The sequence below is a fragment of the Oncorhynchus clarkii genome, chromosome 31, assembly GCF_045791955.1.
Source record: "Oncorhynchus clarkii lewisi isolate Uvic-CL-2024 chromosome 31, UVic_Ocla_1.0, whole genome shotgun sequence".
Classification (NCBI taxonomy): domain Eukaryota; kingdom Metazoa; phylum Chordata; class Actinopteri; order Salmoniformes; family Salmonidae; genus Oncorhynchus; species Oncorhynchus clarkii.
In genome coordinates, this window is record NC_092177.1 from 40,098,146 (window position 1) to 40,124,507 (window position 26,362).

Genomic DNA, 26,362 nt, shown 5'->3' on the forward strand with positions numbered 1-26,362 from the left:
ATTTGGTTGTGCTATTAGATCAAGCACAGTGACAACACATTAAGCTGTTGTATAAATACATAAAATATCTGACATTGTATTCCTATTTGAACTTTGGTGTGCTTTTAAAATGGTTGAAAGTGCAGCGATAACACATTGGGATTTCAACAAACTTTTAGCTGTCTTTTTTGAGTGGGTGAAAATAGGTTGGAATCTCATTGATCAATCTATCTTTCCAAATATGATCCAATATTCCACGTTGAAATGACATGGTGTGCACAGAGGGAAGGATCCAAACATCCTTTTTAATACATTATATACCATTCATTTCTATTGGGCTCAAAACTATCTGAAACAACCAAAACAACAACAAATGCATCCAACAAATGTATAGTCACAAGCTTGATGTGGTCATTGCATCCTATGAATATGGGACCAAATACTTAATGTGTTACTACTTTAACACACATACAGTATAAGTGAATTTGTCCCAATACTTTTGGTCCCCTAAAAGGGGGGGGATTATGTACAAAAAATGCTGTAATTTCTAAACAATTCACCCAATATATGAAAATACCCACAAATGAAAGCTGACAGTCTGCACTTTAACCTCATAGTTATTGTACCATTTCAAGTATCCCAATACTTTTGAGGCTCACTGTGCATGTACATTCAATATGTTGACTGTGCTTTGGTTGGAATTATGCTGTGTTACTTCTAGGCACTCTGAACAGGAATATTATGTTTAGTTATTAGTTGACCCCTGAACGTGGAGGTACAGCATAGGGATTTCTAGTATCAGATATTGTAGTTCTGGCAAAAAACAAAAGCACCCAGCATCGGAGCAATGCAAATTGCTAACTGTTGCAAAAAGTGTAGAGACAAAATGTTGATGAAAAATGGATGGATGCTGCATATGAGACAGATAATGTTACAAAAGTTGCCCTGTTGAGGTGGAAGGCATGCTCCTTTTTTTTTTTTTGCTCAGGTAAAAGTTTACCAGGTAATATTTTAGGCAGGTCCGGTGGAGGGGTGTAGAAAGGACAGAAGGGCCAGAGATGCAGATCTGGTACACAGGCAAGTAACAATGGAATCCTTTGGATGTAACGTACAATTACCAACGTCTTGGTAATTGTTTTGACTGAACTACTGTTATATTCTAGAAATAACTTACAAGATAGAGATTAGAGAGCGAAGTCAACTGCTTGCAAGGCCTTAGAATAGATAAAGGAAACTGTTAGCTACTTACCTTTTTCACCTCGTACTTGATGGCCAGTTTGACCCTGCTCAGGAGAGAGCGAAGGCCCTTTCCCGCCTCCTTCTCAGCAGTAACATCTCCATTCAAAATGGCTTCCACTTCCTCCGTGTCCCGACAGAGGTCCAGCACTCCCACTACAAAGTCCTTACACTGCATAGACAGCTTGCGATAGTCATTCTGGACGGAGGGAGAGAAAACACAGGTTAGAGCCAAGTCAGCTGCTGTAGACAGGGAAATGCAAGCTCGTCTGCATAAATCTAATTTACAAAAGTAATATGTGACACGAGCATAATATAAACTTAGTGGTATTTTGTTCAGCAACCATACTGTTATAGAAGCTATACCAGTGAGAAAACAACTCAATTTCTTAGAAAACCCTTTTAGCATTTCTGAGTAACTGAGCACTACTTGGCTGGACAAAAAGAGCCATATGCCTACGGTAGTGGTGACCCAATGGGAATATCTGTGTGCAATGATGTCGGCAGTGTTATATATATGCACATTTCATAAAATGTTATTATTACTCAAGTATGAAAATCTGAAATACATTTACAACTTAATACTGTGCACTGTACAAGGGGGAGGTCAGGTCATGGCCGCAGGAAGATGTTTTGGGGCGGTGCTGAGGAGTATTTTTCTCTGCTCTGCTAACAAGTACTTTTCTCCGCTCATACAGGAGTAATAAAGGCCTAGTTCACAAACATTGTTGATTGTTAAAATGTTATATACACTGTATATATATATATTGGGACTTTTATTTCTAAATTTGATTTATCAGGGGGTGCTATGGATCAGATAATGTAATTGTTGCTGTTTTATCAATTGCTGTGCTGATCAATGGACAGTTCATTACCTCTGTCAAAATAATATATAGCTTAAAGTTGTTTGTACTTGTATTCCCTGTTGCAATAAAGATGCCGACGCAACAATAATACACATTTACAATAGGCCTATATTAAAAAATACATACAACAAAATTGTGTGTGCATATAAAAAATAATTTGGGAAGTATTCAGACCCCTTGACTTTTTCCACATTTTGTTATGTTACAGCCTTATTCTAAAGTCAATTAGATTACATTTTTTCCTCATCAATCTACACACAATACCCCATAATGACAAAGCAAAAATAGTTTTTTTTTAAGTTTTGCATAGTATTATTAGTTATTTACATTAGTATTTAGATCCTTTGCTATGAGACTCAACATTGAGCTCATGTGAATCCTGAATCCATTGATCATCCTTGGATGTTTCTACAACTTGATTGTAGTCCACCTGTGGTAAATTCAAATGATTGGACATGATTTGGAAAGGCACACAACTGTCTATATAAGGTCCAGTTGACAGTGCATGTCAGAGCAAAAACCAAGCCATGAGGTCGAAGGAATTGTCCGTAGATCTCCGAGACAGGATTGTGTCGAGGAACAGATCTGGGGAAGGGTACCAAAACATTTCTGCTGCATTAAAAGTCCCAAAAACACAGTGACTCCCAACATTCTTAAATGGAAGAAGTTTGGAACCACCAAGACTCTTCCTGAGCAATCGTGGGAGAAGGGCCTTGGTCAGGGAGGTGATCAAAAACCCGATGGACACTGACAGAGCTCCTGTGTGGAGATGGAAGAACCTTGTAGAAGGACAACTATCTCCGCAGCACTCCACCTATCAGCCCTTTATGGTAGAGTGGCCAGACAGAAGCCATTCTTCAGTAAAAAGGCATATGACAGCCCACTTGGAGTTTGCCAAAAGGCACCTAAAGACTATCAAACCATGAGAAACAAGATTCTCTGGTCTGATGAAATGCTTGGCCTGAATGCCAAGCATCACATCTGAAGGAAACCTGGCACCATCCCTACGGTGAAGCATGGTAGTGGCAGCATCATGCTGTGGGGATGTTTATCAGTGGCATGGACTGGGAGATTGGTCAGGCTCAAGGGAAAGATGAACGGAGCAAAGTACAGAGAGATACTTGAATGACAACCGGCTCCAGAGCTCTCAGGACCTGACTGGGGCGAAGGTTCACCTTCCAACAGGACAACGACCCTAAGCACACAGCCAAGACAACGCAGGAGTGGCTTTGGGACACGTCTCTGAATGTCCTTGAGTGACCCAGCCAGAGCCCAGACGTGAACCCGATCGAACATCTCTGGATAAACCTGAAAAAAGCTGTGCAGCGACGCTCCCCATCCAACCTGACAGAGCTTGAGAGGATCTCCAGAGAAGAATGGGAGAAACTCCCCAAATCGAGGCTGTAATCTCTGCCAAAGGTGCTTCAACAAAGTACTGAGTAAAGGGTCTGAATACTTAAGTAAATGTGATATTTCAGTTTCTATTTTACTTATTATATGTCTAAGATTTGTCATTATTTATTTAATCAATGTTAGAATATGGCTGTAACGTAACAAAATGTAGAAAAAGTCAAGGGGTCTGAATACTTTCTGAAGGCACAGTACATTTTACAGACACACTATATTTTGCATTAGTTTTCATATTGTTTTTAGTCCCACCCTTCAGCTCCACTCAACCTCTCCCACCTATCGATGAACAACATCCAGTTTTCATATCTATTTTTCACCTGTGCTGTTTTACAAATGTTCTGAACCTTTCTATTCTCATAGTTTCTACAGTTGTTTTTGCCAAAAGTATGAATATATTATTGATCGATTAACTATGACTTTTCAAATCACCCAGCAGTGCTATTTGCAGAGTTAGCTCCAGGTAATTGTTGCAATTATTCAGCCATTCCTGAACCTGCGAACAAAAACAAGCTACATATGGACAATACTGTACCAAAACAAATTATCTAATGATTCTGCCTCTTCACATCAAAATCTGCAGAGCTGGGATGGTTATATGCCCCATGTATATAACATTCTATTGGTTGCAATAATGTTGTAGTTTTGAATGTACAGTCATATTGTGTATCTGTTCATAAACCATGTGTCACGGAAGTGGTACATCAAAAATAACTTCCCAATTATTTTACAATCTATATAGCACAGCGTCAATTTTTTTGGTCCTTAAATGAAACTGGTATACTTTTTTATTTATCAATTTTCTTTAACCAATTTTGTTCTTTAATGCAGGATCGACAGACAAGTTCCTTACTTTCCACCCCTTCCATTTTTGCGGTAATGCTGCAAATAGTTGTAATTTTGGGTAGAGCAGAATATACCATATATTTTTGTTAGCTGCATGTGTGACATACCTCCACCAGTTGGATTTATTATATCATTTACAAAGATTAGAACTTTTTCTATTGTAAAAATAATGTTTGTTTTTTTTAAATCACTTAGTATATTTCAGTTTAACCATAATATTTGTTGTATTATTTGTTCAGTCTTTTATGGAGGATTAAATTGAAATTTAAACCAACCTTCTATGGCGTATATTTTGGAATAAAGGGAAAAAGGCCATTCTTGAACATGGGGTGAGACATTCTTACTAATCTGCTACAGAACCAGTTCGGATTTAAGTATAACTTTTGTATGACTGAAACCTTTAGTGAGAGGTCTAATGCTTTAATATTTAAATCATTTCTCCCCTCCGAATTCATATTCATTATATAAATAGGCCCATTTAATTTTGTTTGGCTTGCCATTCCCTATATAATAGAATATTTTTTGCTCATAAAATGTAAAAAACAAGTTGCTAGGTGTAGGCAAGGCCATAAGCAAATAGGTAAACTGGGATATGACTAAAGACTTAACCCGAGTGATTTTTTTCACAAATAGACAGCTTTTTTCCTTTCCATGGTAGCAAGATCTTATCTATTTTTCCTAACTTTCTATTCAAATTTATTGTAGTGAGATTATTTATTTATTTCGGGATATGAATATTGAGTATGTCCACATCACTGTCAGACCATTTTATTAATAAACTACACGGTAATGTAAAAGTTGTATTTTTGTGTGATCCAATACCTAATGTAGTAGTAACCTTATCATACTTTGGTTGTAATCATGAGAGGTTAGAAAAAGTATCAAGATCCTCTATCAAAATTGTGGATAAAAAATATAAAATCACAGCACAATGACACCTTTGTTTTCAAGCCCTGGATTTCTAGCCCCTTGATATTATTGTTGGATCTGATTTAAATAGCTAACATTTCGATGGCTATAAGAAATAGATATGCCGATAGAGGACAACCTTATTTTACTCCTCTTCACAGTTTAATAGTTTCTGAAAAGTAGCCATTATTTACTATTTTACACCTCGGGTAACTATACATAACTTTAATCCATTGTAATAAGCGATTCTCCAAAATGAAATATTCCAGGCTTTTTTTATGAATCCCAATCGTAATTTATCAAAAACCTTTTCAAAGTCAGCTATTAATACCAGGCCAGGTTTCCCAGAATTTTCATAGTGTTCTATTGTTTCCAGTACTTGTTTTATATTATCTCCAATGTATCGTCCATGTAAAAAAAAATAGGATTAGGATTAATAATATCTGACAATACCGTTTAAATTCTAAACCCTACACATTTTGCTAGAATGTTTGCATCACAACACTGAAGTGTAAGGGGCCTTTTAACGGACTGGATCTTTATATTTACCATTTCGGTCCTGTTTCAGAAATAATTAAAATCAGACCTTCACCTGTTTTATAGGAGTGGTTAAAACATGCTAATAACGGTCCTCTAAGTACGTAAAAAAAAGAAGGTTTGGTATACCTTACTTTTATTGTTTCTTAACAAAACAATTTGTTTTCTCGGCTATGGTTTGTGTGGTCTTGGTTGTTCTTCGAGGAAATGTAGCATAGATAACTGCAGTGTTTGTCCTGTCTGAAATCTGTCTACCTCATCCTACAATACTTCGCTTGGTCTGTGCAATGCTTGATGTAGTTCTGTTCTTGAGCTGTTCTGGTATATTAATGTTCTGTATTATGTCATTTTTTATGTTTTGTGTTGACCCCAGGAAGAGTAACTTTTGCAACAGCTAACGGGGATCCCAATAACATACCAAAATACCAATTAACGTGAGTCGTGTGGCAGTTTCCCAAAATTTGGTGGTTTTAAACTTAACGTAACTAGCAAGTTATGTTTTGTGTAAGAAAGTATGATCTATTGTGGTGCATGAACTGGCCATACACATTAGCTAACGTTACAATCTTATGTTGACTAAGGTTACTTTGCTAACTAAAGTTAATTGCCTATCACAGCAGCCAAGGACCAATTTATTTGTGCATAGTTGTTTGTGCTCCGATTACACGCAAGTGTCTAGATCAGCAGTTTACACACGACTTCAGCCTTATGTGAAAAACCTTACTTGGCAAAATATAGCTAGCTTTTTAGCTAGCTTTCCTTGTTAGCTACATAACGCTAGCTAGTTAGCTAGCTAATCAAAATATTTGTTTGCATTTATTGATTAACCTCAGCTTGAATGCCAACATATAGCTAGCATTATACAGTATCCTAGGTTTGTTCCATATACTTATTATGACCGGCAGTGGTAGCATGGTGCAAGCAACTGTGTTGTTGCCGAGCAACCAATCCGGTGTTAGAACTCTGAGTTTCGGCTAAAAAATGATGTTAGCATTGTCAGAAATGCTACAAAAAGGTAGCACATCGTTGGTTCTTAACAGACAGAAATTAGCACTGAGGGCGATAAATTAAACATTTAATAAAAACTGTTGCGCCGACAAAACTTAGTCAGACATTTTTTAAAAGTCCTATATTCACTTTATGGATGCTATAGTCTCATTTTAATCTGACGTTTAGAATTTGAGCTGGGTATGAAATACTCAAAAAAAATCAATTGCTAACAACCCTGTTAAAAAATTGGGCATGTGGTTCTCGGTAACAGCCGAACAGCTCACACAAGAGGCAGGGAGTGTGATGTGTACCTTCAATCACGATGATTTGCAAATTTTCATCGAGATTGGTATTATATTGGCTTAGATATGGTGATAGGGAGATTTGAATTTAACACTGAGCTTCATTCAATCCCTATAATATCATAGTACTATCATCCTATAATAGACGCAGCTAATAACCGATACTCCCGATACGCCACCTTTATGAGTTCAGCAAAGTGCAGTAATTATGGAAATTAAAATAATATTATATTTGAAAAAATGTAGCTTGGAGTGAAAAAAAATCTATCACATTGTTGTTTTAACCTTGCTCTAAGAACACAATTAAAGATGCATCCCTGTAGGCAGGGATTAAGAGAAAGTGACTTGTAGCGGGATAGATAATAATAATAATATACAACAATAATAATAATAGTAAACAGTATAGCAGCAGCATAAGTGGTGAGAGTGTGTATGTGAGTGTGTGTGTAATAGTGTCAGTGTAGACATGATAGGCAGATCATTTTGTATGTGGACACCCCTTCAAATTAGTGGAATAGGATGCCACCTTTCCAACAAGTCAGTTCGTCGAATGTCTGTCCTGCTAGAGCTGCGCCGGTCAACTGTAAGGGCTGTTATTGTGAAGTGGAAACGTCTAGGAGCAACAACGGCTCAATCGGGAAGTGGTAGGCCGCAGAAGCTCACAGAACGGGACCGCCGAGTGCTAAAGCACGTAACGCGTAAAAGTCCCTGCAGCAATGTTCCAACAGTTTTTGGAAAACCTTCAAAAAAGAGTGGAGGCTGTTATAGCAGCAAAGGGGGTACCAGCTCCATATGAATGCCCATGATTTTGGAATGAGATGTTTGACGAGTAGGTGTCCAAATAGTTTTGGTCATGTAGTGTATATAGTACATGTAAACAGGGCTGACAAGTGACTGGTAGCAGAAATATATAAATACTTTTGGTAATATACTAATGATAATACATACATGCAAACAGGAGTAATAGTGACCAGTAGCAGGATAAATATATAGATACTAATGGCAATCAATGAACAGCAGCATAGTGGTAGTAATATATCAAATCAATAATCATTTTACAACTCAAATGTGCTGGTTGATAAAAGTCCTGTATTTATGGAAAATGTGTTTGAAAATTGTATTTTGTTTTTAAATGATATTGTAAATTGGAATGGTAGATGTCTTTCATGGAGTTATCAGAATTGTGTGGGAAGGTTGGCTCAATCCAAGATTACAACCAATTGACTACAGCATTACCCCAAAAATGGAAGAAGCAGGTGGCAGCGGGAGGAGGTAGGGAACTGGTCTGTCTTCCCAATATAAAGGATCAAACTGGTGGAGGAATAAAAATAGCATAAATAGGAAAGTATACCAGTTTCATTTGAGGACCAGGATTTTGAAAACTGTGCTTTACAGATTGCTGGGAAGAGATTTCTGATGTATCATTTTCATGCTACAGGGTGTATTGATAAGAGTTGATAAATAAAACGACACAAGATTCAAGACTTAAATTATTATATAGAATTCTTGCCACCAATTGTTTTTTGAATATTTGGGTCATACAATCATCGCAGCTCTTCAGATTATGTTGTGAGGATACGCAGTCTCAAATTCAGGAATGGCTGAAAAAGCATAACATTAATCTAAAATTGACCCTAGAAATAGCATTGTTGGGAGATCTGGAGAGACATGGTCGGTCAATTACTAATATACTAATACTCTTAGTAAAAATATTAATCTTCAACTCGCAATCTGTGGATTATATTCGATTAGATTGGAGACAAGTGGGAGTGGACTTTCTGGGCTGGGGATAGAACGACGATAGAATGACAGGTCCCAGTTTTTGACCTTGTGAGAGATCTGTCAATGTGCTCTTGAGCAGGGCGTTGACCCTGGTTGCTTCTGTGAGTCGCTCTGCATGGGTATCTGTTAGATGTCTGAATCTAATGTAAATGTTAAGCGGCTTCACTGCAAGTAGATTGTATGTTTTAATATTCAATAATAAACATTTTAAAAATCATTTTAGCAGCAGCGTAGGTGTGAGGGGGAGCAGTAGTTGTTAGCCATTTAACAGTCTTATGGCCAAGGGATAGAAGCAGTTTAAGAGTCTGTTGGTCTAAGCCTTGATGCACCGGTACTGCCTGCCGGATAGGAGCATGGAGAACAGTCCAAATGTGATTGTTTGCTGAGAGCATTTATTCTTGATTTAATTTCCATGGAACAACTCGACGTTCAGAGTATACTTTGTTCTGCCACTTTGTTCATGTCTAATGCTTTATTCTTTCTAATTGTGATCGATTGTCGTAATCCATCTGTCCAAAGACAGAATAGAATGGGAGACAATTTGAATACAGTTTTAGGCAAGTCCGATTCCTACATTTCCAGTTACTTATAACTGAACATTGTGATCCAACTGTAAAGTGAAGCATTGCACCATGTGGTAAGAGGCAGTGAACCATTTACTGCGCTTGATTCACTAGAACATGTTCTGATATGATCTCTCACAGAGGGAGGCAAATGACAATTCAGAGAACAGATGGAAGAAAACCGGTTTCAGAGCAAAAAGATAACAAGCCCTGTATGAGGCCGGATATTGAGCTATGTAACGTGTGAAAACCTAGGACTATATGTATTGTCTATTTTTAGTTTAATCCTGGGTTGAATTTGAACAATAGCTGTTGATGACTTCGCAAATCCCATACAGGCCTAAATAGCATCATTGATGAGATACAGTATGGTTAAATTTAATTTGCTCTGTTAAACCTACACTTTGGAATGACTTTGATAGCAGCCCCAGTGAATCTACTAAATTGACATTTTTCAACAATCATCCTCACGATAGCACATTGGTAACAGTTGGTGACAGATATCAAAACTAAGCAGGACAGGGCTTGGTTAAAACCCTGGATGGGAAACCAAAGGATAGGTAGATCAACTTTCCAGTAGGAGGTGGTGCCCAGCCTATAGTTTTTTTCTTATGGTGGACATTACATTGAAGATCTGACATTGTTTCAAAGGTAGAAATTCAACATATTTTATGCAAGGTTTGTCAATGTTGACAATTGGTTACCATGGTGACAGTCATGTGGTTGTAATTTCCCTCTCAAAACAACAGTTTTGACTTTTTCAAATCCAATGTATTTTCCATGTAGATTCCACGTCACAATACATTGACAAATTATGTTGAAACAACATTGATTTAACCAGTTTGTGCCCAGTGGGGAGTGGAATGTTAGCTAAAAAGCTAAAAAGACTGGTATCCAGACTACAAACAAGCATCCTTTCCTAAAATGTTCTCATTTAAAACAAATTTAGTGTAGCTTGTTGCATCATACAAGCTCAAAATGGTTGTTAATGTTTCATATGTTTAAGAGCATGGAACACCTTAGCAAATTTGGATAACAAGCTTTTGTGGCAATGTGGTTCAGTGAACTCATTTTTACAAGCAATACAAAAAAATCAAAGTTCTTAAGAGGACATGTTAGTTTTTTCCCCCCCTATCTCCCATTAACTGCTCTTGTAATTCAAGTCTATTTCAGAATGTTTATCTACAATGTCAATAAATTGATGTAATTAAACATATTTACCAGGGAGAAGCAATTGTGCTGCATGGTCTCTTTTTTATGGCTCTTTTTATCCTGGTGGTGGCAGCAGCATAACACACATACACACACACAGGTTGAAGATTCATTACATGACAACATCGGTGTTAAATGAAAACATGAGGCAGAAATTAAAGGAGCAGTTAAGCAGCATCAACACATTGCTATTGTACAAGACTTTACCTGATAACAATCATCAATCTTGTAGGTACTAGGGCTGGGAGATATACCATATTTTACTATATACCGGTATTTATGCACGGACCGGTTTGGGTTTTTACTTTACCTTCTATAACGGTATTTTAATGTTTGGTTTGTTAAATGTGATACGCCGTGTGTAACGTCCATTTTTATAGTTTACTCCGCTACTTGAGTCATCCCTCTCCGCTCTCTCTCTCTCTCCAAGCCGCTTTCCACACAGACCTTGTCCCTACCCCTGTCACTCAAGGAGCGCATTTGTTTTTGCTTGACTAAGAGACACTTTCGTTCAGTCTGCATGGTCAACGACGTTGTTTCCACTTTGATCTTAATATACATCCACAAGCGTTCTATAATTACGATATTAGTTTGTGTTTCTTACATCTGCAAACAGCAAGTTTGTATTTTCTTAGCAAGTTAAGCTACATCGTTTTAGCCACTAATGCTAATCACTAGTTCGCTGGCTAGCTAACTAGCTAATAAAAGTACTGAGTCAGAGCAAACGTAGCTTGCTAATACAGCCTGATACCAGTACTGGTAGAGGCTTAAATCAGCATGTTGTTTGTGCAACAGTATCTTCTAAATCAAAGAGGAATGGGCGAAGCATGAATATGTTGGCTATATGAATAAAGATGTAGCCAAAGATTATAGGGTCCCCTAGGAAACACTGAAATTTGAATTTTGGCCATATCGCCCAGCCCTAGTAGATACTATGCCAAGAAACCGATCAAAAATGGTAATCAAAATAAATGCAGAAAAAAACAACAGACATTGAACATTAAGCTTCTGAGTAGAAGGTTTGCAAAATTCTGTACATTTCCCCAAATTCCTAGGTTTTTCTGAAAAACCAAACAATGTTGAGAACGTTCTTAGAAATAGATTATTATTTTTTAAACTGAATTTAGGAACGTTTTCAGAATTTTGCAATCCTGAATGAGAGTAGCTCAAAAGTGTCCTACCTTGAACTCCTTCTCGATGTTGGCCAACTTGGTCAGTTCATTGCTGAGCTCCAGCGCAGTGAACACCGGGTCCTCACTAGACAGCGAAAGGTACGCCGGGCTAGCCAGGCCCCGGTAGGCATTGATGCGCAAACGTGAGTGGCTGAAAGCGTCTTTGCCCTGTTTCTCGGTGCATTCTGGGCACTTACAAAAGTAGTCATGTGGCCGCTCAATGCGAGCACCCTTCAACAGCAGCATGTGTACCACCTCGTACTTCTGGCAGTGTGCAGCCAGAATGATGGGGGTGATGTCGGGCGAGAAGCGTGTGCCATCCTCGTCATACGAGTAGAAGTCATCGTCCTGCAGCTCACACGGACTCCGCGTCAGCCGCTCGCTGGCTTGGAAGGATGGATGGGCCAAGATGGCTTCCACGATCCTAACATACCCTTTTGAGATAGCCAGGAGTAAGGCGTCACCAATGCGTGCCAGGTTGTCCCTCCGCAAGAGCAGTTCCATCACCTCCAGATGCTCGTTGCCCACCGCAAGCTGCAATGCGTTCTGGCCCATGTAGTCCACACAGTTGACATTGAGCGTGGTGGACTCCTCCAGCATCTTGCGGACCACAGGGATGTTGCCATACTCGGCGGCGTCCAGAAAGCGCTCCTCCTCGGCGGTCATGCTGGTGGTGTGGTCGTTGAACATGAAGGCCGGCCCACGCATCGCTGGTCGACGACCCTTCTCCCGCGCCCCTGTCATCCGCCGGTGGGCGGGGAGCTCAAGTTCCGCCGCCCTTTTCCTTGCAGAGACGGAGAAAACAACATCATGGTTACTCCCTCTGTGAAGAGCCTTGACTTTTGCAAACATACTTACCACCAAGTTTACTACCAAAAAGAAAAGAAAATTGCCCCTCTACAAGTTAAAACAAGCTGCTTTGTCCTTCAACTATAAAGAGCTGACTTCAGTTGTGGCCCTGTTTTACAAAGTCTACTAAATGACCCTTCACCATTCAAAGAGACCAGTAATATAAGCTCGGAGCTAAAGTTACGTTCTGGCATAAGGGCTCATCTAGGGTATCATCTTTGCTGTCTGCACAGTCTCTGTTGTTCCTTGACCCACAGCCACGTAATTCCACCACCCCACGCCACCCCGACTTTCACAACAGAATGGAGAGTGGCAGCCGGACAGCAGTGTATTCATTAGAACCCAGCCACCCCAGCCGTCTCAGTGAGAGGTGAGCCAGTGACAGAGCGCCACACATACCGAGTGAGAAATCCTCCTGGCGTTAATAGCATTTTAATGAAACACAACAGATGCATGAGTAATACAACTACAGTTTGCACTGACATATCATGGGTTTCTCAGCCAGGTTTGAATCTGAGCAATTGCTCTTTCCAGAGATGAGAGTCATAGGCATAAGGCACATTCGATTACTTGTTTTTGATTTTGGCTTAATAATATCCAAGGGTATTTGGTAAGTATTTGTACAAATAAAATAAAATGTCATTTGTCACATACACGTGTTTAGTAGATGTTACTGCGGGTGTAGAGAAATGCTTGTGTTTCTAGCTCCAACAGTGCAGTAACATCAATATCAATGTAATATCAAACAATTTTACAACAATACACACAACTCTAAAGTAAAGGAAAGGAATTAAGAATATATAAATCTTTGGAAGAGCAATGTCAGAGAGGCATAGACTAAGATACAGTAGAATAGGATAGAATACAGTATATACAGTTGAAGTCAGAAGTTTGCATACACTTAGGTTGGATATTAAAGCTTGTTTTTCAACCACTCCACACATTTCTTGTTAACACACTATAGTTTTGGCAAGTCGGTTAGGACATCTACTTTGTGCATGACAAGTGATTTTTCCAACAATTGTTTACAGACAGATGATTTCACTTATAATTCACTGTATCACAATTCCAGTGGGTCAAAAGATGACTGTGCCTTTAAACAGCTTGGAAATTCCAGAAAATGATGTCATGGCTTTAGAAGCTTCTGACAGGCTAATTGACATAATTTGAGTCAATTGGAGTTGCGGTCAAACTGCTCAGGAAGGAGACACGTTCTGTCTCCTAGAGATGAACGTACTTTGGTGCGAAAAGTGCATATCAATCCCAGAACAACAGCAAAGGACCCTGTGAAGATGTTGGAGGAAACAGGTATAAAAGTATCTATATCCACAGTAAAACAAGTCCTATATTGACATAACCTGAAAGGCCGCTCAGCAAGGAAGAAGCCACTGCTCAAAAACCGGCATAAAAAAGCCAGACAACGGTTTGCAACTGCACATGGGGACAAAGATAGTACTTTTTGAGTGTATTTGAGGGCATTTTTTTATTTGATTAAACAAATATAGAACTATTTGGCCATAACGACCATCGTTATGTTTGGAGGAAAAATGGGGAAGCTTGCAAGCTGAAGAACACCATCCCAACTGTAAAGCACGAGGGTGGTAGCATCATGTTGTGGGGGTGCTTTGCTGCAGGAGGGACTGGTGCACTTCACAAAATAGATGGCATCATGACGAAGGACAATTATGTGAATATATTGAAGCATGACATCTCAAGACATCAGACAAGAAGTTAAAGCTTGGTCGCAAATGGGTCTTCCAAATGGACAATGACCCCAAGCATGCTTCCAAAGTTGTGGCAAAATGGCTTTAGGACAACAAAGTCAAGGTATTGGAGTGGCCATCACAAAGCCCTGACCTCAATCCCATAGAAAATGTGTGGGCAGAACTGAAAAAGCATGTGTGAGCAAGGAGGCTTACAAACCTGACTCAGTTACACCAGCTCTGTCAGGAGGAATGGGCCAAAATTCACCCAACTTATTGTGGGAAGCTTGTGGAAGGCTACCCGAAACGTTTGACCAAAGTTAAACAATTTTAAGGCAATGCTACCAAATACTAATTGAGTGTATGTAATCTTCTGACCCACTGGGAATGTGAGGAATGAAATAAAACTGAAACAAATCATTCTCTCTACTATTATTCTGACATTTGACATTCCTAAAATAAAGTGGTGATCCTAACTGACCTAAGACAGAGGATTAAATGTCAGGAATTGTGAAAAACTGAGTTTAATTGTTTTGGCTATGAAATATCTCTCTCTCGCTCTCTTGCTTCTCCTTTATTTTTTACATTAATTTCTTCAAAACGGTTCAAATATTGTCTTTCTCTCTCTTTGAGTCAACTACTCACCACATTGTATACACTTCAATGCTAGCTAACTGAGGCTTATGCGTTCAGTAGTGATTAATTATCTGATCCTTTGATTGTGAGGACATGTCAGTTCATGCTGCAAGAGCTCTGATAGGTTGGAGGACGTCCTCCGGAAGTTGTAATAATTACTGTTTAGTCTATGGAAGGGGGTGAGAACCATGAGCCTCCTAAAAATCTAATCAAATCAAATTTTATTGGTCACATACACATACTTAGCTGATGTTATTGCGGGTGTAGCGAAATGCTTGTGTTCCTAGCTCCAACAGTGCAGTAGTACCTAACAAGGTTTTGTAGGTTTTGTATTGAACTCAATGTACCCAGAAGAGGACAGAAGCTAGCTGTGCTCCGGCTACACCATGGTGCTACCCTACAGAGTGCTGTGGAGGTTACTGTAGACCTTGATTTAAAAACAGTGTGTTTTAATACATTTGGTGACGTAAATTTATTTAGTATAGTTTTATCTAAAAATTATGTCTTTTTTAGTTTTACAATTGACATTTTTATTAAATTCACTGGGGAGGATGGTACTCCCCTTCCTCCTCTGAGGAGCCTTCACCGTTCCAAATGCATCCATTTGAGGCGAATGCTGTGGCAGAAAAAAATGGACTCCCATTTCTGAACAGGGGGAGGGTATAAGGCGAATAGAGTCCATACTTCTGATGCAAAATATCAACATTACAGAATGCATGCAAACGGAGAAGGAAAATACATGTTGCATAAAATAACAACAAACAAACCAAGAAAGGGCTAATACACTGTTGTTGAAACTAGGGCTGACCCCAATTAGTCAACTGGTCCATTGATTGGTTGATTGTTTGATCGATAGGCTGTTTGTCGACCAATATTTTTTTTTTGCTGGAGCAGTAGCAAAAATATTTTAACAGATTATGTCTGATTTGCGCCCATCTTAGTGAACTAATCCATTGCGGAGGCTGCGCGGATGACACAGTCGATGAAGGGGAGTGTGAATGCGCTCTCCCCCCAATTTGTGCACATTCATTGTTTAATGACTTCAACATGTCCCTGATTGAGTCTGTAATACCAACATGCTTCAAGCAGACCACCATAGTCCCTGTGCCCAAGAACAGAAAGGTAACCTGCCTAAATGACTACAGACCCGTAGCACTCACGTCCGTAGCCATGAAGTGCATTGAAAGGCTGGTAATGGCTCACATCAACACCATTATCCCAGAAACCCTAGACCCACTCTAATTTGCATACCGCCCAAACAGATCCACAGATGATGCAATCTCTATTGCACTCCACACTGCCCTTTCCCACCTGGATAAAAGGAAAACCTATGTGAGAATGCTGTTCATTGACTACAGCTCAGCATTCAACACCATTGTACCCACAAAGCTCATCACCAAGCTAAGGATCCTGGGACTAAACACCTCCCTCTGCAACTGGATCCTGGACTTCCTAACAGTCGGCCCACAGGTGGTGAGGGTAGGTCGCAACACATCTGCCACGCTGATCCTCAACACTGGAGCTCCCCAGGGGTGCGTGCTCAGTCCCCTCCTGTACTCCCTGTTCACCCACAACTGCATGGCCAGGCACTACTCCAACACCATCATTAAGTTTGCTGACGACACAACAGTGGTAGGCCTGATCACCGACAACGACAAGACAGCCTATAGGGAGGAGGTCAGAGACCTGGCCGGGTGTTGCCAGAATAACAACCTATCCCTCAATGTAACCAAGACTAAGGAGATGATTGTGGACTACAGGAAAAGGAGCACCGAGCACGTCCCCATTCTCATCGACGGTGCTGTAGTGGAGCAGGTTGAGAGTTTCAAATTCCTTGGTGCCCACATCAACAACAAACTAGATTTTTCCAAACACACCAAGACAGTCGTGAAGAGTGCACGACAAGGCCCTATTCCCCCTCAGGAGACTGAAAAGATTTGGCATGGGTCCTGAGATCCTCAAAAGGTTCTACAGCTGCAACATCGAGAGCATCCTGACAGGTTGCATCACTGCCTGGAACGGCAATTGCTCGGCCTCCGACCGCAAAGCACTTCAGAGGGTAGTGCGTACGGCCCAGTACATCACTGGGGCAAAGCTGCCGGCCATCCAGGACCTCTACACCAGGCGGTGTCAGAGGAAGGCCCTAAAAATTGTCAAAGACCCCAGCCACCCCAGTCATAGACTGTTCTCTCTACTACCACATGGCAAGTGGTACCGGAGTGCCAAGTCTAGGACAAAAAGGATTCTCAACAGTTTTTACCCTCAAGCCATAAGACTCCTGAACAGTGTAACCAAATGGCTACACAGACTATTTGCATTGTGTGCCCCCTCCCTCCAACCCCTCTTTTACACTGCTGCTACTCTCTGTTTTTCTTATATGCATAGTCACTTTAACTATACATTCATGTACATACTACCTAAATTGGCCCGACCAGCCAGTGCTCCCGCACATTGGCTAACCGCGCTATCTGTATTGTGTCCCACCACCTGCCAGCCCCTCTTTTTACACTTCTGCTACTCTCTGTTCATCATATACAGTATGCACAGTCACTTTAACGATACCTACATGTACATACTACCTCAATAAGCCTGACTAACAGGTGTCTGTATATACAGTGGGGCAAAAAAGTATTTAGTCAGCCACCAATTGTGCAAGTTCTCCCCCTTAAAAAGATGAGAGAGGCCTGTAATTTTCATCATGGGTACACGTCAACGATGACGTGAAATCTTGCTTGTTTGCAGGTGACCAAATACTTATTTTCCACCATAATTTGCAAATAAATTCATTAAAAATCCTACAATGTGATTTTCAGGATTTTTTTTCTCATTTTGTCTGTCATAGTTGAAGTGTACCTATGATGAAAATTACAGGCCTTTCTCATCTTTTTAGGTGGGAGAACTTGCACAATTGGTGGCTGACTAAATACTTTTTTGCCCCACTGTAGCCCTGCTTCTATTTTCTCAAATGTCTTTCTACTGTTGTTTTATTTCTTTACTTACCTACACACACACATACCTTTTTTTCTCTCACACTATTGGTTAGAGCCTGTAAGTAAGCATTTCACTGTCAGGTTTACACCTGTTGTATTCGGCACACGTGACAAATAAACTTTGATTTAATTTGATTTGTTTGCGTTTGATTGTTAGTGTCTATCAATTCCCCATTACATACGCTGTATCACCAGTAGCACATTTACAGTTCATTCCTACAATTTCTAATCTACAACGTTTGTTTGGTTACGGTGATTTATGTTAATGCATTCAAAATACTATTATTCCAGTCTTTTACCGTCCTTATTGTCGGAGTCGACACATTGTTTGCAGAATGCACAACCTATGATTCTGAGAAACAAGTTTTGGTTTATTTCATTTTATTTATGAGTTGTCAATTTAGTCATTGTCTTTGGTTTAGAGTGCTCCTGTCAATGTTGAGTAAGCACCTGATTACGCAAAGAAGCAGGCCTACCTAATGACCTCTTATCCCTTGCACAAATGCCTACAACTGTGTTATTTCCGAGCTCAATGGCGCAGGAAACTGAGGGCCCAGAATATTTTATACAATTAATTAATACATTTTATTTAACCTTTATTTAACTAGGCAAGTCAGTTAAGAACAAATTCTTAATTATATTGACGGCTTAGCAAAAGGGAAAAGGCCTACTGAGGGGATGGGGGCTGGGATTAAAAATTAAAAAGTAGGACAAAACACACATCAACTACCAATTGGAAATCACGAAATTGGGGATAAAAAGGGGTAAAAAGTAGAAAAAAATAAAGATAAAATAAATAAAAAAACAGAGTATACTGGGGGAGAAGGACACATCTGACCTAACGAAGGGCCGAGATACTCTTGACCTACCGATAGGGCAAGATAGACTGGACCTACTGGGAAAGCAGGGAACTCTAGACTTACTTGAGGAAACACTTGGCCTACAAAGAAGACAGGAAACGTAAAACCCACAAGGGATGAATGCACAATCTTCTTCTTTAAGGTTTTATTGACATACTACATCCAAATAGGTGTATTGCTGCAACCTACTGGGTGGGGTAAAAACTGAGATCCTTTAACAAAAAATAACTAAACAATAAAAATAGGACACAGTAATGTAATTTTTCAAAAAATTAAACAAAAGTTAATGTACTCCTTCACTTAGTAAAAAGTACTCAAGATTCCTACACAGGCTCTGAGGCCTGAGAGGGGAAGCATCTTCAGACAGTATACCCTGCATTGTTTCAGCCGTGAAATCCTGGAGATCCAAGAATCTTTTAGCCGCTTTGACAATGTCCAGTTTCTTACATTTTTGTTAGTTTGTCCTGTAAAATTAGTCCCCTGCGCAGTAAATCAACCTTCATGATTAGTGTTTCAGGATCTCTCAACCGACTGACATCCACAGACTGTTGGGCATCCACTGCCATAGCTTCACCATCTCTACTCGCAGCTTCGACAATTTTCACTGGCCCTGAATAGTAAACAGTAAACAGTAAACTATTGTGGGGCCTTATTATATAGTACTAATTACTATTGTAGACCTACACTATTTCCATGACACTCCAGAGGATTTTAGTACACGTAAGCTGCAATGGGACATTGAGTGACATTAGGTCAGGACTACATTTTGATCAAGACTACATTTTGAACAGGTCTGTTAATTACATTCATTAATAAATCACTGGTCCTGTAGCTTGTCTGATATACCTTAAGTCCAAAAGAAAGCATATGCCAGGTCAGAATTTGTCCAAATTTGTCAGGAAATGGAAATATTACCACTGCCCTGGAACAAACTACCAAAGATTTTTGTTTTGACAATACAGTTGCTTTGCACCATAATTAGTACCCCAATCCAATGTGTAAAAATGTGTAAAAACACATACAGTAGTAGGATTGAGCCATCAAGTAGTAGTGTAACTTGGTGATTTAAAAAAAACAACATTTTATTTAACCTAATTTTAACATTCATAAAGAGCACATGTTCAACCATTTTGCGAGGTTAAATAAAATGACTACTAAGTGCCTATTAAGTGCCAAAAAAAGTCACAGGGTTAACCGTCCCCTTGTTGTGTGCAACAGGGAGGGGCAATTCAATGCAAGCTTCACTTGAACAAAGAAATTGATAAAACATTTCTAGCCTGTCTATCTATGGGTAACAGGGTTATCGTGTTGTGCTCAACCTGCTCAGTTTTCCACCACAAAACACCGGAAAATGGCCAAAAAAGGTAGAACCAGCTCACCTGCTTTACACTATGATTTGACTATTAGATGTTAACTGTTTCATTTGAAAAAAATTATTTTAAAAGCAATAGTTTCACCAGAAGTTGGTGCAGGCAGCACAACGAATCGCCTGAGACACGCTGCCTGCCCTCCCAGACATCTACAGCACCCGGTGTCAAAGGAAGGCCAAGAAGGACCTCAGCCACAGACTGTTCACTTCGCTACCGTCTGACAGACGTAGACAGTACAGGTGCATCAGAGCCAAGACTAAAAAACAGATTCTATTACCAGGCCATCAGACTGTTGAACAGCCACCACTAACCGTCTACCAGGTGATGCACACTCACTCACACAAACACACACAAGCCATCACACACACCTCATATTCACAAACACACGCACGCACCTACACACACACCCAACACTGCTATATGCTAGAGACATTGAACTTCCTGTTTCACACCGTGAATTTAAATACTATAATCCCGACGTAGCTCATCATAATATTTATATTACTGTACATTGTATTTTAGTTACACTGTTTATACACACTGCATATGTATTTATACACTGGATTCGTGATATTGCTTAATCTAATATGCAGTATCTACTGCTGTACATTCTTAGCTGATATTGTGCAAATTCTCCCGGTGTACATATGTATAGATTGCATTTGATTACTGATACAGTGCTATATGGGTGGTTAATCAGATTTGTCCAGACGTTCTTGATTTCATGTCTTTTTTTATTTTCTTACATTTAATTGTTTGACATTTTACTGCAATGTTAGGAGCTAGTAACATAAGCATTTCGCTGCACCCGCGACAACACCTGATAAACTGTGCACTCGGCCAATAAACTTTGATTTGATATTAAAACAAGAGTTCAGTTCACATAACAGGGTTGACCTTAAAATGAGGGACAGGTTGTCTTTTTATATATATTTTTTTTTTTTACCTTGAATCACTAATCTTCAGAAATGACTTTGTCAAAGCAACAACATACCTATGGCTTTACAATGATGTTGAAAACTTGGATAAATGTTGGGATTAAGTGGGTTAAAATATTCCCAGAATTCACAGTGGATGTCACACTGAGAGGCATGTCAAAATGCTGATTTTTTTGGGCACTTTAGCAAGTCTTTATTCAACCAGTTTCTATTCTGATTCAATCAATTTTCCATATGGTCCATAATAAAGAGGACTTCATTGAATATATCAAGCTTTTTAAAATTCTATATTTGTGCACAATATCCACTTAAAATATCAAAGAGATGCCAAAGGCACTCATTTCGTGGAATGACCCAGTTCACGTTCTTCATGTTTTGTTTTTGTCTAGGACTTTTTTTTTTTTAAACATAAAGACAACGGGAGGTCTTGGAAGGTCACAGATGATCTTCTCAGAGGACAAATGTCACTGCCTGGAGAAATTCATGACCTTTAATTCCTGGGTGGTCAAGGTCCAACAATACCCAATGACAGAGTACAAGAAAGTATCTTCTGCTGAAAATACTGTCTGAATTCTGTGCCTCTCTCAGTATTCTACACACGCAAGTGGCTATTGTGTTGCCATATTGAGAGACCACAAAAAAAAAAATCCATGGACTGAAGAAATACAGTATATAAATTCTACTCATTCTAATTCTATTGGGTCTCCATAGCCTGAGTGCCAGTCTGGTTGTGATATCATGCCAATTCATTGTCACTGATTGTCATGCCAAACAATGAGCTTGACAATGAGCAATGGAGTTGGTAAGAGCACAAACAAATCAGAGACCAGGCTAGGGTCTCTACACCTAAGACGCAAATCACATGAAAGCAAGGTATGTGGCATTGGTATCTTAAAATGCAACATATCCACTTGTGTCGTATTCACAAACTCAACACATACCCAAGGAATATCTAAGTAAATATCAAAATCACAACACACAAGACTTGAGCTATTACTATCCCCAATACAGCAGGGTTGGGGAACTGTTTGACAGGTTCATTTTAAAGTATTTCTACTGACTTTTCAAACGTCATTTTTAATATACAGCCGTAAAATCAGCTTAGCCTGACAATGTAAGGTGGCACCAGCTCGCTAATCATCAAAAACACCCAAAACACCCAACACAAAACACCCATAGTTAGAAGGACATTAAACACTGCATGACTTACCAAAGGACTGTGCTAGATGTAAAGTGGCTTCAGAAAGTATTCACACCCCATTATTATTTCCACATTTTGTTGTGTTACAGCTTGAATTTATATTAAATCAATTAGATTTAGATTTTGTTTCACTGGCCTACACAATACCCCATCATGTCAAATTGGAATGATGTTTTTAGAAATTTTTACAAATTAATAAAAAATGAAAAGCAGATATGTCTCGAGTCAATAAGTATTCAACCCCTTTGTTATGGCAAGCCTAAATAAGTTCAGGAGTAAAAATGTGCTTAACAAGTTACATAATAAGTTGCATGGACTCACTCTGTGTGCATTAGTGTTTATCAAGATTTTTGAATGACTACCTCATATCTATACCCCACATATACAATTATATGTAAGGTCCCTCAGTGGAGCAGTGGATTTCAAATATAGATTCAACCACAAAGACCAGAGAGGTTTTCCAATACCTCGCAAAGCAAGTCACCTATTAGTAGATGGGTAAAAAAAAGCAGATATTGAATATCCCTTTGTGCATGGTGAAGTTATTAATTACACATTGGATGGTGTATAAATACACCCAGTCACTACAAAGATACAGGCGCCCTTCCTAACTCAGTTGCCAGAGAGGAAGGAAACCACTCAGGGATTTCACCATGATGTCAATGCTGACTTTAAAACCGTTACAGAGTTTAATGGCTGTAATAGGAGATAACTGAGGATGGATCAACAACAGTGAGTGAAAAGTGAAAAGAAAAAAGCCTGTACAGAATAAAAATATTACAAAACATGCATCCTGTTTGTAATAAGACACTAAAGTAAAACTGCATTTTTTGGGGCAAAGAAATGAACTTAATGTATTAAGGACATAAGAGCAAAGTGTTATGTTTGGGGCAAATCCAACACAACACATGTTATGGGTATGCTTGTCATCAGCAGGACTAGGGAGGTTTTTAGGATAATAAGAAACGGAATAGGGCTAAGCACAGGCAAAATCCTGTTAGGATCAATCACCGCTCACAAGAATGAACCAGACTTGTGGAGGTCTACAATTCTTTTCTGAGATCTTGACTGATTTCTTTTGATTTTGATGTCAAGCAGAGGCACTGAGTTTGAAGGTAGGCCTTGAAATACATCCACAGGTACACCTCCAATTGACTCAAATGATGTCAATTAGCCTATCAGAAGCTTCTAAAGCCATGACATCATTTTCTGGAATTTTCCAAGCTGTTTAAAGGCACAGTCAACTTAGTGTATGTAAACTTCTGACCCACTGGAAATGTGATACAGTGAATTCTAAGTGAAATAATCTGTCTGTAAACAATTGTTGCAAAAATGACTTGTGTCGTGCACAAAGTAGACTTGCCAAACTATACTTTGTTAACAAGAAATTTGTGGAGTGGTAGAAAAAAATAGCTTTAATGACTCCAACCTAAGTGTATGTAAACTTCCGACTTCAACTGTATATACACAAAAACTACGTGGACACCACGTCAAATTAGTGGATTTGGCTACTTCAGACACACCCGTTGCTGACAAGTGTATAAAATCGAGCACGCAGCCATGCAATCTCCATAGCTCAATATTGTCAGTAGAACGGCCTTACTGAAGTGCTGAGAAACTTTCTACGTGGCACCGTCATAGGATGCCACCTTTCCAACAAGTCAGTTTGTCAAATTTCTGCCCTGCTTGAGCTGCCCCGGTCAATTGTAAGTGCTGTTATTGTGAAGTTGAAACATCTAGGAGCAACAACAGCTCAGCCGCGAAGTGGTAAGCCACACAAGCTCACAGAATGGGACCACTGAAGCGCGTAGAGCGTAAAAATGATCTGTCCTCGGTTGCAACACTTACTACCGAGTTCCAAACTGTGTAAAGCTTTCCACCATTGGACTCTGGAGCAGTGGAAATGCGTTCTCTGGAGTGATGAATCACGCTTCACCATCTGGCAGTCCGACGGACGAATCTGGGTTTGGCGGTTGCCAGGAGAACGCTACCTGCCCAAATGCATAGTGCCAACTGAAAAGTTTAGTTGAGGAGGAATAATGGTCTGGGGCTATTTTTCATGGTTCGGGCTAGGCCCCTTACTTCCAGTGAAGGGAAATCTTAACGCTACAGCATACAATGACATTCTACACGATTCTGTGCTTTCAACTTTGTAGCAAGAGTTCGGAGAAGGCCCATTCCTGTTGCAGCATGACAATGCCCCCATGCACAAAGCGAGGTCCATACAGAAACGGTTTGTCCAGATCGGTGTGAAAGAACTTGACTGGCCTACACAGAGCCCTGACCTCAACCCCATTGAACACCTTTGGGATGAATTTGAACGCCGACTGCGAGCCAGACCTAATCGTCCAACATCAGTGCCTGATCTCACTAATGCTCTTGTGGCGGAATGGAAGCAAATCCCCACAGCAATGTTCCAACATCTAGTGGAAAGCTTTCCCAGAACATTAGAGGCTGTTATTGAAGCAAAGGGGGGATCAACTCCATTTAATGGCCATGATATTGTAATGAGATGTTTGACGAGCAGGTGTCCACATACTTTTGGTCATGTAGTGTATGTAGACTACATGTCGGCTTACATGCTGACAAAACCGCTCGCGTCACAAAATAAATGTACACAAAAAAATGTTATTCAATCATTGTACCCAAGAAGAAGAAGCCTGATTGAGGAGAGATTACTAGAAACAAACTCTGTTTCCCCTTTTATCTGTGGATTAATTGTAGGAGTAGAGGACCTTGTGCATTTCAGGTAAAATGACAACACAATGTTTATATCCCAGGGCAAATTTGCAAGCAACATTAAGCTAGCTAGCTAAATTGCCATACATGTTTAATGCTTTTCGAGCTGTCCCCAAATGAATATAGTTGGCTCAGAGTTCGTTTTGATTTTTCAACCTGTGTGTCCTGATCGCGTCTGGTGTGGGTGGACAAAACGAACATGCGATGGCGCACGCGGACGCGGTCTAGTCAGCATGTCATGCATTATGAACCAAACTGACGCTCTCTTGTCTGCACAATGTCATGTGTGACAAGCGAACGAGGTGGCGCACATATTGTCACAAACGCTGCCAATGTCCAAAAAAATGCAGCTAGAATACGACAATAGGATATAATTCTACATTTGGGTTTGGCCCAAAACAACACCATTGCACTATTAGCTACCAGGTTAAAAGCTTCGTATTTGAGGACTTTATATGACATGTCAGTGCAACAAATGTGAATAGTCTTGATCTTCGAAGAGCGCATGACAAGTTATAATTTTTCATTGGACCAATGAAAGAAATGTATAGAAATGTATATTTAAAGTAGTCTGTGTCATAAAATAATGAATCATGACATTTCTACAGTTTTAAGTAAACAAGTTAATCCACAGTTCCCGTGCCCACGTTATCAAGCCTAAAATTAGTTCTCCATAGACAGTAGGCTAGTTTACTCACATATTATAAACACAATATCCCGACGAGTTCCGGACTTGTTGAACGGGTATTAGGTCATGTTCATTCACACCGTCGTTTTCCTCAATCCAGCACTGTTCGTCCTCCTCTTCGAAGAACGATACTCTCTTGTGATACTTTCTGGCCTTCGTTAACATATGGGCTGTAGTGACACTCTCTCTCTCTCTCTCTCTCTCTCTCTCCCTCTCTCTCTTGTCTCTCTCTTGTCTCTCTCTACTGTCTCATTTTTATGTGTGACAAAGTTCCGAAGTCAGCACGTCAGTTTGGGCTACAGAATGAAGCCGGCGTGTGCTTGAGTTCTCAGCCAGGCTACGGTCTATTTGCCCAGGTCTTCGTACAACTCCGGGCTAGGTTGCATAAGTGGATTGAATGGGAGTTGGTAGTGGTCCAGCCCATTTCTGCCAAATGAACGCTCATCATTCACTGTCTTCATCTTTACCACTGCCACCACCACCGCTAGGCTACTAAAATCACACAAGTAACAGGTGAAGTGTTTGCCTTGGTACTGAAAGATGTTTGCTTGCTTTCCATTATTGCTAGAGAGAGCTGTTGGTTTGAT

General features: G+C 39.7%; 1 protein-coding gene across 1 annotated transcript in view; it reads right to left on the reverse strand.

Annotated features, from left to right (window-relative positions):
* The window catches only part of LOC139390737 (short transient receptor potential channel 3-like), a 70,963-nt gene extending 45,023 nt beyond the window's left edge, over nucleotides 1-25,940 (reverse strand). Inside the window, exons 1-4 of the mRNA XM_071138072.1 lie at nucleotides 25,786-25,940; nucleotides 11,811-12,585; nucleotides 10,639-10,689; nucleotides 1,229-1,414 (exon numbers count right to left, since the gene is read on the reverse strand). Coding sequence (XP_070994173.1) covers nucleotides 1,229-1,414; nucleotides 10,639-10,689; nucleotides 11,811-12,585; nucleotides 25,786-25,940 — 1,167 coding nt within the window. The remainder of the gene's footprint in view (nucleotides 1-1,228; nucleotides 1,415-10,638; nucleotides 10,690-11,810; nucleotides 12,586-25,785) is intronic.
* Nucleotides 25,941-26,362: the final 422 nt, after the last annotated feature.